The 14,917-nt window shown below is 37.7% G+C and overlaps 1 protein-coding gene across 1 annotated transcript in view; it reads left to right on the forward strand.

Moving 5' to 3' along the window:
- Positions 1-14,917, forward strand: part of LOC120233278 (transmembrane protein 180-like) — a 38,711-nt gene that overhangs the window by 3,442 nt on the left and 20,352 nt on the right. Inside the window, exons 2-5 of the mRNA XM_039234433.1 lie at positions 456-630; positions 1,878-2,600; positions 10,078-10,232; positions 11,838-11,921. Coding sequence (XP_039090364.1) covers positions 481-630; positions 1,878-2,600; positions 10,078-10,232; positions 11,838-11,921 — 1,112 coding nt within the window. The 5' untranslated portion in view covers positions 456-480. The remainder of the gene's footprint in view (positions 1-455; positions 631-1,877; positions 2,601-10,077; positions 10,233-11,837; positions 11,922-14,917) is intronic.

Below are 14,917 nucleotides of genomic sequence, written 5' to 3' on the forward strand. Positions count from 1 at the left end.
TTTTCTCCCAAGAAGGGAGGACAATAATGCCATAAACACATCTTTCTGGCCTCTAATTAAGCATATTCAAATTCATAGATAAATCTCACTTGAATAACTTGGAAGAGTTCATAAAAATATATTCACTGGCATGAGCCTGGCTGGCTTGGTTAGAGGAGCACGTAACTCTTGATCTTGGGGTCATAGGTTCAAGCCATGTATGTGTATATATACACACATATATACTCAAGTAGAGTCACACTATGCAAATTAGGGTTCCTGGCAACTTCTCAAAAAAGGTTGAGTAAATGGATAAGAAAGTAAAGTCTTAAATCTGATGACCTATGCACAGCTAGTGGTTTGGAACTCATAATTAAAACTAAGCCAGTGTCCAGTGGAACTTTGCTACCCATCAGCTATTCTATGCAAACAGTGGATTTTAACCATTTTCCTTTTTTTTTTTTTTTTAACAACAGGAGGAAGAATTCCTTTGCATAGAAAATGACACTTTTAAATATCAAACCCATTGCTTGGGCATATTCTATGATAACATTAGGGACTGAAATGCTAAATTCTGTCTTCAGTTTCTACTATGTGAAGCTGTTTTTACATCTGTACAAGATTTCAGAAGTGGCCTTTTACCAAGCCCAGGTGAGATGGAGCCCTTATTATCTGGGACAGAGTTTCTCTTTCCCCACAGTTGTGTTACTGTGATTTTCCAAAGAACTAATTCTTCACACAGCTCAAAGAGTTTTTAAGGAAAGGTTATCCATGTCCAAGATCCTCTGATTGAGGGCAAAGAAATTTTTAAAAGATTGCCACTTAAAACCTTAAAGCTTTGAGTTTAAAGAGTAAGCTTTGGTTATTTGGAAAATTCACTTATATGGAACAGTTAGAATTATTATTACGATCCCTTGTCTTGAAAAGGTCCATTGGTAATCCCAAATTGTACTGAAACTTATTACCAGTTATGTGGTCAGGGTGGATAAAGTTAATGGTCTTAAACCCCTTATATTTTGTAATGTTACTCCTTTATTACCAACAACAATGTATTTGACTAAATTAGCATTTTTGGCATTTTGCAATGGCAAACGTTGATATTTTAACTTTTCCTAATGAAATTGTGTAAAACTATGCCATACACATGGGCTCTCATTCTCTGCAGAGGCATGGCCCTGGGTGCCTTATGGGGAAGCAGTCTAACATGATTCTGGGGCCATCTGCCTTGGCTCAGACCCTGGCTCTGTTGTTTATAAGGTAGGTAAATTGATTAACTTCTCTGGCCATCAGTTTCTTCACTGTAAAGTAGGGATAATAATCACAGTCCCTGCTTCATAAGATTATTTTAAGGATTTAATTAATTGATTCATGTAAATATTGTACAATGACTAAATACAAAGTGAATGCATATTGCTTTTGGGGTAACATTACCTGCTGTTATTATTATTAAATTATGGGATATATGGCCCCTGCTAGTCCTGAAAGCAGTGAGGGTTTTTTTTTTTTAATTTTTAAAAATTTTTTTTAATGTTTTATTTATTTCTAGGAGAGAGAGAGACAGCGTGAGCAGGGGAGGGTCAGAGAGAGAGGGAGTCACAGACTGAAACAGGCTCCAGGCTCTGAGCTGGCAGTCAGCACAGAGCCCGACACGGGGCTTGAACCCACGAACCGCGAGATCATGACCTAAGCAAAAGTCGGACACTTGACCGACTGAGCCACCCAGGCGCCCCAGCAGTGAGGGTTTTGAGTGTGTGTGGCGTTTTCTTGTTTTGTTTGTTTGTTGTTGTTGTTGTTTTTGCGGATAATTTTGGTTACCTCACATTAAGTAAAAATTCAGGAGTCATTTTCATCAGTATAAACCACACTAAAATAATACCTGCTTTTTTTTTTTCTTCTAGATGATTTTAATGATCTGGAATGCTCTTAATGACCTGACTGGGTATTTTCATAACTCTCAGGCTGACTGCTGTTCTGGTCATCACAGTTCTGTTTTGTATGGTGCCCCTTTGTATTCGATAGCCTTCCTGCTTCCTTGGTTCCCTTGGAAATACTATCACGAAGGTGACTGGCTCAGTGGACTTCATCTGGTGGTGTCGTTATGTGCTTTTGATAGTGCGCTTACCTTTGTTCAGCAAGCCCAGTGTACACTGTTTGCAGAGATTTTCACTAGACATGAAAGTCGGCTTCGGCTTATTAAAATTAACCAAGTGGCATCACTAGTAGGATCCACCAGTATCCTCTTCGGTGGCCTCATCTCTGATAACATGGAAATGTTATTCAATTTTCAGGCCTTTGCTGTGCTCATTGCCATTCTTGCCACAGCCAGCCTTTACACTGGCACGTACCACATGAGTCGCTTGGGACCTAAAAGAAGCCCCGAGGAAAACCTTTTCTCTGAAAGTGAACAGGATCTCCCCTGGACCGCCGTTGTCTCATTGATGAGACAGCTCTTGACCCAGAAGAACTTTTGCCTTTTTCTGATCATGAGTTTCTTTCAAGTCTTCCGTTTTACCTTCTTCAACAACTTCATGATGATCTTTGCAGATAATCTCATTCCCAAGGATGTTCTTCCTTCTTTCCTAAGGAGCATCATGTATGGGGCAGCCTTTATTTGCCCACAGGTATGTGATGATTCTTCCCATATTTTCCTCTGGGGATTAGAGGTCTAACTCCAACCAGGCTGAGGAAATTAAAAACCTGATTAAATCAGTAGTTTGACAAAATGATGCACATAAGAGACCCAAAGAGAATATAGTCAGTGATACTGCAATAATGTTTGGTGGCAGATGGTAGCTACTTTTGCACTGAGCATAGTATAACATACAGACTTGTACAACCACTATGTTATACACCTGTAACTAATGTAACATTGTGTGGCGACTGTACTTGGATAAAAAAAAAAAGAGAGAGAGAGAGAGACCCAAAGATTCAGAGCCCCAGTTCATTTCAGTATTCAGTTCAATATTTCCATTATGTTCAGTAGAAACATAATAGAAATAAGAAGTGAAAGGAAAAAAGAAAAGTGAACCCAATGAGAGCTGAGCAACATGATATTTGAAACATCTTAGCTATTGAATTTTGTTCTTCTAAACTTTCTCACTTAAACCTTAGCAGAGATATGGAAGGAATTAAATGGCAGTTTTGCTTTATAGGGGCAGTTAATATTCCTGTAACCATTATAAGAAAGAAAGTTACTGATCAAGAATTCTTGAGGCTCCTGGACGGCTCAGTTGTTTGAGTGTCTGAATCTTGATTTTGGCTCAGTTCATAATCCCAGGGTAATGGGATGGAGTCCTGCGTGGAGCCCTGCATTGGGCTCTGCGCTTTGCATGGAGCCTGCTTGAGATTCTCTCTTGCTCCCTCTGTCCCACTCTCCAGCTCACAGTCTCTCCCCTTCTCTAAAATGTTTGTTTTTTTTTTTAAAGAATTCTTGAAGCCAGGTTTCAAAACACTTGGCTAAAAGACTGAGTCCTGGAATTCCAGAGCATTATTGAAATTCCATTCTCATGACCATTACTGGAAAGGGCATGTCCTCCTTCAAAAAAATAAACCAGCCTGCTGGGTATTTTTTTTTTTTACAGCATTTAGAGAGTTGATGAATCATATTGCCTTCCTTCACCTAAATATATCACCCCAAAATATGACTTTACATAGCCTATGATACAGGTTTTTCCCATTTTCATAATTAAATGATAATTAAAATTAGTTACCTTTTTAGAGAATAAGTCATTCAAGATAGATGAGTTTTTACTGTTTACGTGTTTACCTGGTTTCAAAAATATTTAAACCATGTTGGATAGAAATAGTTCTAAAATATTTTAAGTGTTGACATACTTCCTTATACAGACTTTATAGAATGCAGTTTGTCTTTTCAACCATTAGCTCCAGGCCTTTGTCATGGTTTGGTTACTGTATATATCATAATAATGGAAAGTCACATTGGGTGCTTACTATGTGCCACAAACTATCCCAAACACCTTGTACACATTATCTCACCTAATCCTCACAACCGCCTTCAAGGAAAAGACTCTTCTTATCCTTACAGATGAGAAAAGGAATGTTCAGAGGCACCTGCTTTTAGAGCTGTGAACTTTTAGATTCTGTCTCTAAAAATATACTGTATTTACATGGTTTACATAGCAGAGTATACCAAATGAGGTACCATTTTTGGCTTATCAGAATAGTCCCAGGTCCTGGGTATGTATACTGAAATGATGCTATTCCTTCAGGACAATTTGACGTTTGTCTAGCTGTTTGCTCCTATGTTTAATGACCTAGGATGAGGAGCTGTTTGCATTCCTATCTCTGATTTATCAGATTCTAAAATACATAAAATATATATCTTCCCATTTTTAATCATGTACTTGCCTATAGTATCTCCTCCAAGTAAAAAAAAGTTTGTTAAACTCTTATGTTAAAAATAAAAAGAGTAGATATGGGGTACCTGGATGGCTCAGTTGGTCGAGCATCTGACTTGATTTCAGCTCAGGTCATGATTCCCAGGGTCATGGGATCAAGCCTGGCATCAAGCTCTGTGCTTAGAGTGGAGCCTGCTTAAGATTCGCTCTTTCCTTCTGCCCTTTTCCCCCTCTCATGTGCATTCTCTCTCTCTCCCTCTCTCTCAAAATAAAAATAGGAGTGCCTGGGTGGCTCAGTTGGTTGAGCATCTGACTCTTGATTTCAGCTAGGGTCATGATCCCAGGGTTGTGGGATTGAGCCCCACATTGGGCTCTGCACTGAGCGTGGAGCCTGCTTTGGATTCTCATTCTCTCTCTCTCTCCCTTTCTGTCCCCTCCCCTCCTTCTAAAATTAAAAAAAAAATTGATATTGTTTTGACTATTCTGGGTACCTTGAAAATCCATGTGAATTTTATTATTTTTCTCTTTTTTTCAAAATTTTATTTAAATTATAGTTAGTTAACATATAGTGTAATATTGTTTTCAGGAGTAGGATTTAGTGATTTATCACTTCCATATAACACCCAGTGCTCACACAAGTGCCCTCCTTAATACTCATCACCCATTTAGCCTACCCCCACCCACCTCCTTCCATCAATTCTGTTTGTTTTTTATCATAAAGAGTCTCTTACAGTTTATTTCCCTCTCTCTTTTTTCTTTTTTCATTTTTCTTTCCCTACCCTTCCCCTGTGTTCATCTGTTTTGTTTCTTAAATTCCACATATGAGTGAAATCATATGATAGTTGTTTTTCTCTGCCTTACTTAGTTCGCTTAGCATGATACATTCTAGCTCCATCCACATTGTTGCAAATGGCAAGATTTCATTCCTTTTGATGGCTGAGTAATATTCCATTATGTATATGTATATTTACATATATACACACCACATCTTCTTTATCCATTCATCGGTCAATGGGGATTTGGTCTCTTTCCATAGTTTGGCTATTGTTGGTAATGCTGCTATAAACACTGGGGTACATGTATCCTTCTGAATCTGTATTTTGTATCCTTTGGGTAAATACCTAGTAGTGCAATTGCTGAGTCATATGGCAGTTCTATCTTTAACTTTTTGAGGAATCTCCATACAGTTTTCCAGAGTGACTGCACCAGTTTGCATTCCCACCAACAGTGTAAGAGGATTCCCCTTTCTCCGCACCCTCATCAACAATTGTTGTTTCTTGTGTTGTTAATTTTAGCCATTCTGACAGGTATGAGGTGGTATCTCATCAGGTTTTGATTTGTATTTCCCTGATGATGAGTGATGTTGAACATCTTTTCATGTGTCTGTTAGCCATCTGGATATCTTCTTTAGAAAAGTATCTATTCATGTTCTGCCCATTTCTTAACAGAGTTATTTGTTTTATGGGTGTTGAGTTTGAAAAGTTCCATATAGATTTTGGGTAAATTATAGATTTATCAGATATGTCATTTGCAAATATCTTCTCTCATTCCATAGGCTGCCTTTTAGCTTTTCTTTTTTATTGCTTCCTTCACTGCAGAAGCTTTTATCATGATGAGGTCCCAATCGTTCATTTTTGCTTTTGTTTCCCTTGCCTCTGGTGACATGTCTAGTAAGAAGTTGCTACAGCTGAGGTCAAAGAGGTTGCTGCCTGTTTTCCTCTGTAGAATTTTGATGGTTTCTTATCTCACATTTAGATCTTTCATCCATTTTGAATTTATTTTTGTGTATGGTGTAAGAGAGTTATCCAGTTTCATTCTTCTGCATGTTGCTGTCCAGTTTTCCCAGCACCATTTGTTGAAAAGCCCTTTTTCCATTGGATATTTTTTTATGCTTTGTCAAAGATTAGTTGACCATATAGTTGTGGGTCCATTTCTGGGTTTTCTATTTTGTTCCATTGATCAATGTGTCTGTTTTTGTGCCAGTACCATACTGTCTTGATGATTACAGCTTTGTAATACAGCTTGAAGTCCTGAATCATGATGCCTCCAGATTTCTTTTCTCTTCAGGATTGCTTTGGCTATTCAGGGTCTTTTGGGGTCTATGTGAATTTTAGAATCAGCCTGTCAATTTCTACAAAGCAGACAGATGGGATGCTAATAGAGATTGCACTGAACCTGTAGATCAGTTTGGGTGGTATTGCTATCTTAGCAGTGTTAAATCTTCTGACCTATAGAGTGTTTTCCATCTATTCTAATTTTTAAAATTTTTTTCAACAATGTTTTGTAGCTTTTAGAGGATACATTATCCCCTTCCTTGTTAAATTTATTCCTGAGTATTTTTTTTTTTTATTTCTAGGAGAGAGAGAGAGAGAGAGAGAGAGACAGCGTGAGCAGGGGAGGGTCAGAGAGAGAGGGAGTCACAGACTGAAACAGGCTCCAGGCTCTGGAGGAATATGCTCCCATATTCCTGAGTATTTAGATAGGGACACCTGGGTGGCTCAGTCGGTTAAGTGTCCGACTTCGGCTCAGGTCATGATCTCACGGTTTGTGGGTTCGAACCCCACGTTCGGGCTCAGTGCTGACAGCTCAGAGCCTGGAGCCTGCTTCAGATCCTGTGTCTCCCTCTCTCTCTGCCCCTCCTCCACTCGCTCTCTGTCTCTGTCTCTCAAAATAAAATAAAGACATAAAAAAAAAATTTTTTTAAAGTTCCTAAGTACTTAGATAGATTTTTAGTGAAGACCTGAGAGGCTATTTCAGAACAAAGTACATGAGCTTTACTAAGTGAATAGATTTAGTGGCTTTATTATTATGATTCCCATAAATGTTTTTGTTTCCTCTTAGTTCATAGACATGTTCTGGGTAGAGATCACCAGATGGTTGAATTCTGATGGAGTGAAGGGCTATTGTGCTTCTGAGAAAACCATAACAATTTTTTTCTTTATTTTTTTAACAAAAGTAATACGTATTTGCTGTAAAGATTCATAGACTATTGAAACATCCATGATTTTTTTTATATCCTGCTTTTTAAACTTAATAAGTTATGGAAATTACCATGTCATGTATAAGTCTACTTTTTAAAAATAGCTGTGTTGGGGTAAATTACATCAATGTTCCATAACTGAACCGCCAGATCATGACCTGCACCAAAGCTGGATGTTCAACCAACTGAGCCACCCAGGTGCCTCATGTGTTGTAACTTTTAAAAACACCACTAAAGTGGGGGCCCCTGGGTAGCTCAGTCAGTTGAGCATCTGACTCTTGATTTCAGCTCAGGTCATGATTTCAGGGTCATGGGATTGAGCTCTGAGTCAGGCTCTATACTGAGCATGGAGCCTGCTTAAGATTCTCTCTCTCTCTCTCTCTCTCTCTCTCTCTCTCTCTCTCTCTCTGCCCCTCTTCCCTGCTCATGCTATCTTTCTCTCTCCCTAAAATAGTAATAGTAATACTAATAATTATTATCTGTATTATTAATAAATAACTATAATTATATTTATTATTATTATTATTATAACAATAGCAACAACAATAGGTCTGTGATTCTTCTACATCCCACTCCCATCAGAGAGGCAAGATAGTAAATGGGTTAAGTGCACAGAGTCTACCAGAGGGAAGTCTTGCTCCCCTCTTACTAGCTGTGTGAGCCTGGGCAAGTTACTCAGTGCTTCTGTGTCTCAGTTTCCTCATTTGTAAAATAAGAATAAAAATAGTGCCTAACTAATAGAATGATTATGAGAATTAAATGAATCAAAATATACAAAGTACTTAAAATGGTTCCTGGTGCAAACTAAACACTCTAGAAATGTTAGCTCTGATTATTAAGACGCCATGAAGCAAATATTTTGTTCAGTTTTCTTCACAAGCACACACTGACTTTATCTGTTTTGATTTGGGTTTCTTTGGCACAGGCTGCCAACGTCTATGCTAAGATTCACTGTTCACAAACTGCTACTCAATAAACATGAATGGAGAGCCAAAATCCTCAGTTTGTGAAACACTTTATTTTAATAAATGAAAAAGTAGTATCTTTCATAATTTTTATCATTTATACCATTGGCTCGTATCTTTTTATATATTGGACATCATCATCATAACTAACAATTGAATACCTTATATGTTGAGTGTGTACTCGATGAGAGAAACATGGAACGAGAGACAGTGAGAGGCAGACACACACAGAGAGAGTGTTAGTTGGACGAAATGTTCCTTATGTGAGGTAACTTGTCCATGGCCACACAGCTGGTCAAGTGGCACAGCTGGGATTCAAACTGTGGGACATCTGATTTCAAAATCTTGCACTTTCCACTCTGCCACATATTCCTTACATTAATCATTAACTTCTTGCATTTTATATGTTTATGTATTAGAGAGTGAGAACAAGAAGCTTCATTTCAAACTTATCCACAATATTATTATCATGTGGAGGAATATAATGGGACCTCCTGGGGTGTTCTATGTACTTGCTCTTACAGAACTCTAAGAAATGCCTGGATCACATCAGTCTCTGAGCTATTGTTTTTAGTATGCAGAAAAGGAGCTCTTGTTCCCTGAAAATAGAGAAGTAAGCCAAAAAGTTAGGGGGAAAGAACCTTTTGTTTATTATAGTACATTTGCATTCTACTTACATCATTCAGAATTCTCTTGTAATTGTAATGTATGTACATTTAGTTAATGAAAACTTTTCAAGGCTAAACAGTGTACTTTTTAATTGAAAACAAAGAGTATCTTCTAATCTTTCTTAATGTACATATGCGTATTTAGCACAAACTTTTCACTCTAGAATAATGAACTTTTTTACTGATAGTATGAAATGCAGAGAAAAATGTAAGTCTGAGCCCTCAACATGAATTTACCAGAATTATAAAAATATGTAAGAGTAGGCAGGAAACAAAACCCAAAGAAATGTGGATAGAATCATAAACTATTGTTTATCTCTGGTACTTGATTTTTTGGATAAAAAGTACAGTTCAGATATATTACAGTAAGAAAAATAGTGAAATGTATGTTCATTTATTCAATAAATATTTGTTTTACCTACTATGTGCTAGGTGAATTCTGGACTTTAACCCCAAATTTTGTTTCATTTCATTTATGTATTTAATGTTTATTTATTTTTGAGAGAGAGACAGAAAGAAAGAGAGTGAGCAGGGGAGGGGCAGAGAGAGGAGACACAGAATCTGAAGCAGGCTCCAGGCTCTGAGCTATCAGCACAGAGCCTAACATGGGGCTTAAATTCATGAACCATGAGATCATGACCTGAGCTGAAGTTGGACGCTTAACCGACTGAGCCCACTCAGGCACCCCTAACTCCAAATTTAAAAATCTGGATTTATATTAGATTCTAATTGGACCTTTCACATCACCATAAAACAATGCTGACTGTTTCTATGCAATGGATTCTTTCATATGGTTGGTTTTAGTAAAATTTCTTCATAGTAGTGTGAAAATAGAAATGTAGGAAACCATTTCCTGGTTTGTTCATTTTAAAGGAAATAATAGCTTTTTGTTTGTTATTATGGAATATTACTATCCTTAATTAATTTTCAATAGATATATATGGTTAACAACATTTCTAGTCACAATAGATGTTTCAAAATAGTGAACACAAAATCGTGTTTCAACTGATATTACCATTCAGACGCAAACGTATTTTCTGCTGAGCACATTTATTTTGTCACCAGCAAGAGTAAGCATAATTCGTGGTGTTCCATCTTAACACGATGTCACTCTGTTTCCATTTCAGTGCCTTGTACTTATCAGTCAGTCCTGGCTGAAGAAGTTTGGTTACTATAAAATTATCTTAATTTCTTTCTACCTAGAAGGAACAGCCTCCATTGTCATGTTACTTCTTGGACAGCAATATTATTACTTTTTGGCTCTTTATCTCACTATTATCATGTAAGTAAACCCAAATGCCAATCGCAAAATTACACTAGGTCTCTCCATTCACCCTTTCAAGCAGTGAAACATTTTTTATCTGAACTATGTTGAATATTCATTTCTAGGCAGTCATTGTACCTTTCTGGCAAACTGAATGTTTACAGTTTCTTTTTTGAAGAGATTTCATACATTAGATTTTGCATTAAAGTTACATTACTCTTTTTAATCTATTAAAGTGCATCAGTTAGTAAATGTTGCTGCCAAATAAAGACCTGGACCCCATGGGGCACTTGGGTAGCTCTGTTGGTTAAGTGTCTGACTCTTGATTTCAGCCCAGGTCATAATCTCTTGATTGTGAGATTGAGCCCTGCATTGGGCTCCTTGATGGGCATGGAGCCTGCTTAAGATTATCTCTCCTTCTCCCTCTGCCCCTCCCCCACTTCTATTTTCTCTCTCTCTCAAAAAAAAAAAAAAAATCTTGCCCCCAAAACATGTTCTTTGCCTTTGTCCCCCATCTTGGGCAACAGCTCTACCATTTGTCAAATGTCCAAGTCAGAGACTTTGTCTTCTCTTTCTTCTTTGTCATCTATGTCCAATATGCTACCAGTTATTAGTCCTGATATGTCCTGAATCCATCTCTTCTCTGATTCCATTAGCTCAGGTCCTCATCATCTCTCACATGGAGCAGTATCTGGCCTCCCATGTGGTTCCCTTGTCTCCAGTTTCCAGTCCTTCCCACAACTTCGTCCACACTGCTCCCAGAGTAACATGTCATTCCTTAATGATCTTAAGTAGCTTGTCATTGCTTTCAAGATTTATATCATGAAATTATGACATATGAGATTTTTTGTTATAATCTCTGTTTACTTCTTCGTCCTCATTTCTTATCATTCTTCTAGTTCCACTGTACCCCACACCAAATAGGAATATTTTGTAGTGTAGACACCTCATGTCTAACATGCAGCATTCTGTGCCTGGAAAGCTCTTTCTCTATTTCTTGCCTGGCTCTCTCCTGGTGTTTACTTTCTTTTCTTTTTTCTTTAAATGTATTTATTTTGAGAGAGAGAGGAGAAAAAGAGAGAGAATGAGCAGGGGAGGGTCAGAGAGAAGGAGAAAGAAAATCCCAAATCCCAAGCAGGTTCTGCGATGTCAGCATGGAGCCCAATGCTGGGCTCAGGCTCACAAACCGTGAGATCATGACCTGAGCCAAAATCAATAGTTGATCGCCTAATTGACTAATTCACCCAGGTGCCCCATGATGATTTTCTTAGTCACACTTTCTTTTCTCTAGCTTACTTTATTCTAAGAATGAAGTATGTAATACATATAATATACAAAGTATGTGTTAATCAACTGTTTATGCTATTGGTAAGGCTTCTGGTCAACTGTAGGCTATTAGTAGTTAAATTTTCAGGGAGGCATAATGTATGTGCGAATTTCCCACTTCCCAGGAAGTCAGCACCCCTAACTTCTGTGTTAATCAAGAGTCGACTGTACATTATTTCATTTTTCCTTCTTATTAACAAAATTTCAACTTTCATTTGATGTTTATTTTTTTTAAACAAAATCTGTGCTTCCTAGTTATATGCATATTTTATATGTATGTTTTAAAATTATTTCTAGGGTAATTGTGCAAGCTTCTTTTTGCTTGTTTAACCTGCCATTAGCTGACGTGGTGGATGCAGATTTACTGAAGTTCAATCGGCAGTAAGTACATTTATTCAAATATCAACTATAAGAATATCACAGGGAAGCAGAACTGATCAGAGTCTGCCTTTTATTTTGTCACTACAAATCACCTATCTAAGAGATGATCATAAGAGGCATCATTGGGAATTAGAGAGCAGAACATAGTAGGATGTTCATAATTGTTTGCCCTGGGCAACTTCTCCCTGCTTCTGAAAGGGCATCATAATTTTTTATACCTCCGGTTCACACAGCCAGTGCTATGACAGAATTAGATCTCTAAAACCAAAGTGAAATCTCAGATAGCTTTATGTTCTATGTATTGCAGTATGCCTTATTACACTGGACGTTGAAGGCAAAATTGTCTTTTCTCTGTGACATTGCAAGAATTAAAATTAAAGATTAAAAATCTTATCTTTTTTTTTAATTGAAAAAATATAAGGGGCTGCTGATGAGAGGTTTTGTTCTTTGGTGTGGTTTTTACATCAGCTATAAAATTCACTTTATTGGTAAATGTTTTCTAATCCATGCCCTTTTTTACAGATTAGAGAGGAATGTGTTTCCTAACACAGGTGTATTCTTTTTTTAAATGTTTATTTATTTATTTATTTATTTAGAGCATATATGCGCATGTGCACATATATGCAAATGTGGGAGACATAGAGAGGGAGAGAGAGAATCCCAAGTAGGCTCCATGCTCAGTGCAGAGCCCAACCTGGGGCTTGATCTCACAACCAAGAGATCATGACCTGAGCTGATTATCAAGAGTCTGATGCTTAACCAACTGAGCCACCTAGTTGCCCCACAGATAAATTCTTTATTAGCTTTGTAGAAAAATTTAGACTACATGGCCTCTTTTTTTTTTTTTTTAAATGAAGTTTATATTGAGAAAAGCCTTGTCAATCCAACTGCTTGATGTCTTCTTTATATAATTCCTATTCTGTTTCAGGGTTTTGTTGCTAAGTTATGTTTGGAGGATAAGCAAAATGGTGAGCTTATAGTGCAGGCGACCCTGTCTTCTTTTATGTCTCTAGTGTCTAGAAAAGTGACTGACTCGAATCACTCTTTTTAACTGAAAATTTAAGGAGTACCTGGGTGGCTCAGTTTGTTAAGTGTCTAACTTTGGTTCAGGTCATGATCTTATGGTTTGAGTTTGACCCCTCTGGCAGGCTCTGTGCTGACAGCTCTGAGCTCAGAACCTGGAGCCTGCTTTGGATTCTTTCTCCCTCTCTCTTTGCCCCTCCCCTGCTCATGCTCTGTCTCTCTCTCTCCCAAAAATAAACATTAAAAAAATTAAATAAGTAATTTGACAAGAAGAAACCTCAGTAAACATCTTACAACTCTCAAATTCTTTTTGAATGAGACTGGATACAAGTAAATAAAATGTTTCAAACAGTTGGAAAGGAAAAGGCATCAGCATTTACCACACACCAGTGTGTGCAAACATTATATGGCTTTTGCTCATTCAGGCAGCCTTGTGTGATAGATATTATTTACTCCACAAATATGTATTTCCTCCTAATGTGTCAAGCACTGTGGTAAAGGCTAGAGATATGATATAGGAGGCCTTGCAACAGAGTCCCTCTAAAACATACTTTTTCTTATTTTTTCTTTTTAATTTTTTAAGTAATCTCTACACCCAACGTGGGGCTCAACCTCACGACCCTGAGATCAAGAGTCGCATGCTCCATGGACTGAACCAGCCAGACGCTCCTAAAACGTACTATCTTATGCACATGGCATGCTGTATGCTCCGATGAGTGGCTACTCTAGAGGATACCTGTGCTTTTCTGCTGGCATAAGTTGTATCCTTACCAGGAGTTAGCACTTTTTATTTCAGATCTGTTAAAGTCAGCTGCAATGGTTATTGTAATGACAACAGTTAAAGGGTGCCTGGGTGGCTCAGTTGGTTGAGCATCTGACCATGATCTCCTAGCCCATCTCCTCTCTGCCCCCCCCCCCCCTTAGAGAGAGTCTATGTCTCTCTCTCTCTAAATAAATAAACTTAAATACTTAGAAACTATAAGGTTGAGATGAAAGTTATATCTGTGAAAACTAAGTTGAATACTTGGATCTGACAAAGGTAAGGTATAAAAAAATACTATCAGATCTGATGCAATGAGAACTATAAATGTTTTAGGGGAAAGTCATAAAAACCTAAAGGTATTGTGTACTCAGGATGCCTTATAAATTGTCGCTCCTCTCTATAACTGACAGTAGAAACTGTAGATCATGTAATATGGATACTGTCCTCGCGAGAACAATGGCACAGCACTTTCACCCATGGGCCCTTACTCAAAGGAAAAACCTAAAGAAAAATTGATGAACCAATACATTTCACTTAAAACAGAATGGCTAATGTCTCTTCTTCTGAAAAGGATTGTTTTGGGAGTGCTTGGGTGGCTCAGTCAGTTGAGCATCTGACTCTTGATTTTGGCTCAGGTCATGGTCCAAGTGTCATGGGATCAAACCCTGCATTGAGCTCTGCACTGAGTGTGGAGTCTGCTTGGGATTCTCTCTCTCCCTCTACCCCTCTCCAACACACACACATGCTCTCTCTAGAAAATGAAAATAAAAAATAAAAAATAAAAAAGGATTGTTTTGCTCTAGCCAACTGTCCTCCTGATCATGTTAGATAAGAACTTAATACAATGAGCCAAAATAGATATAGTCCTCACATTTGTGGCACTGACAGCCTAGTGGGGAAGACAGACAGCAATTGTATTATAATATTATATTATCATACAATCATAAGTATCCTCATTTTTAGGAAACTAAGACTCTTGAGGGGTTAACTTGCCCAAGGTAATATAACCAGCAGATTGAAGAGCTAGGAGTGAAACCCAAGTTCTTTCTGTCATATCAGACTTCCTTCAGTTCTCTGGCCTCTTCTTTCTTCCTGTCTTTTTCTTTCTCCTCCTCTCCATTTTCTTCCTTTTTCTTCTCTTTCCCACTTTGGCTGTAAGGTTTCTACCATTAGTTGAAATATGACAAGATTTCACTTTATTCAGTCAATG

The sequence above is a fragment of the Hyaena hyaena genome, unplaced genomic scaffold (genome assembly GCF_003009895.1).
Source record: "Hyaena hyaena isolate Hyena2069 unplaced genomic scaffold, ASM300989v1 scaffold_88, whole genome shotgun sequence".
NCBI classification, from domain to species: Eukaryota; Metazoa; Chordata; class Mammalia; order Carnivora; family Hyaenidae; genus Hyaena; species Hyaena hyaena.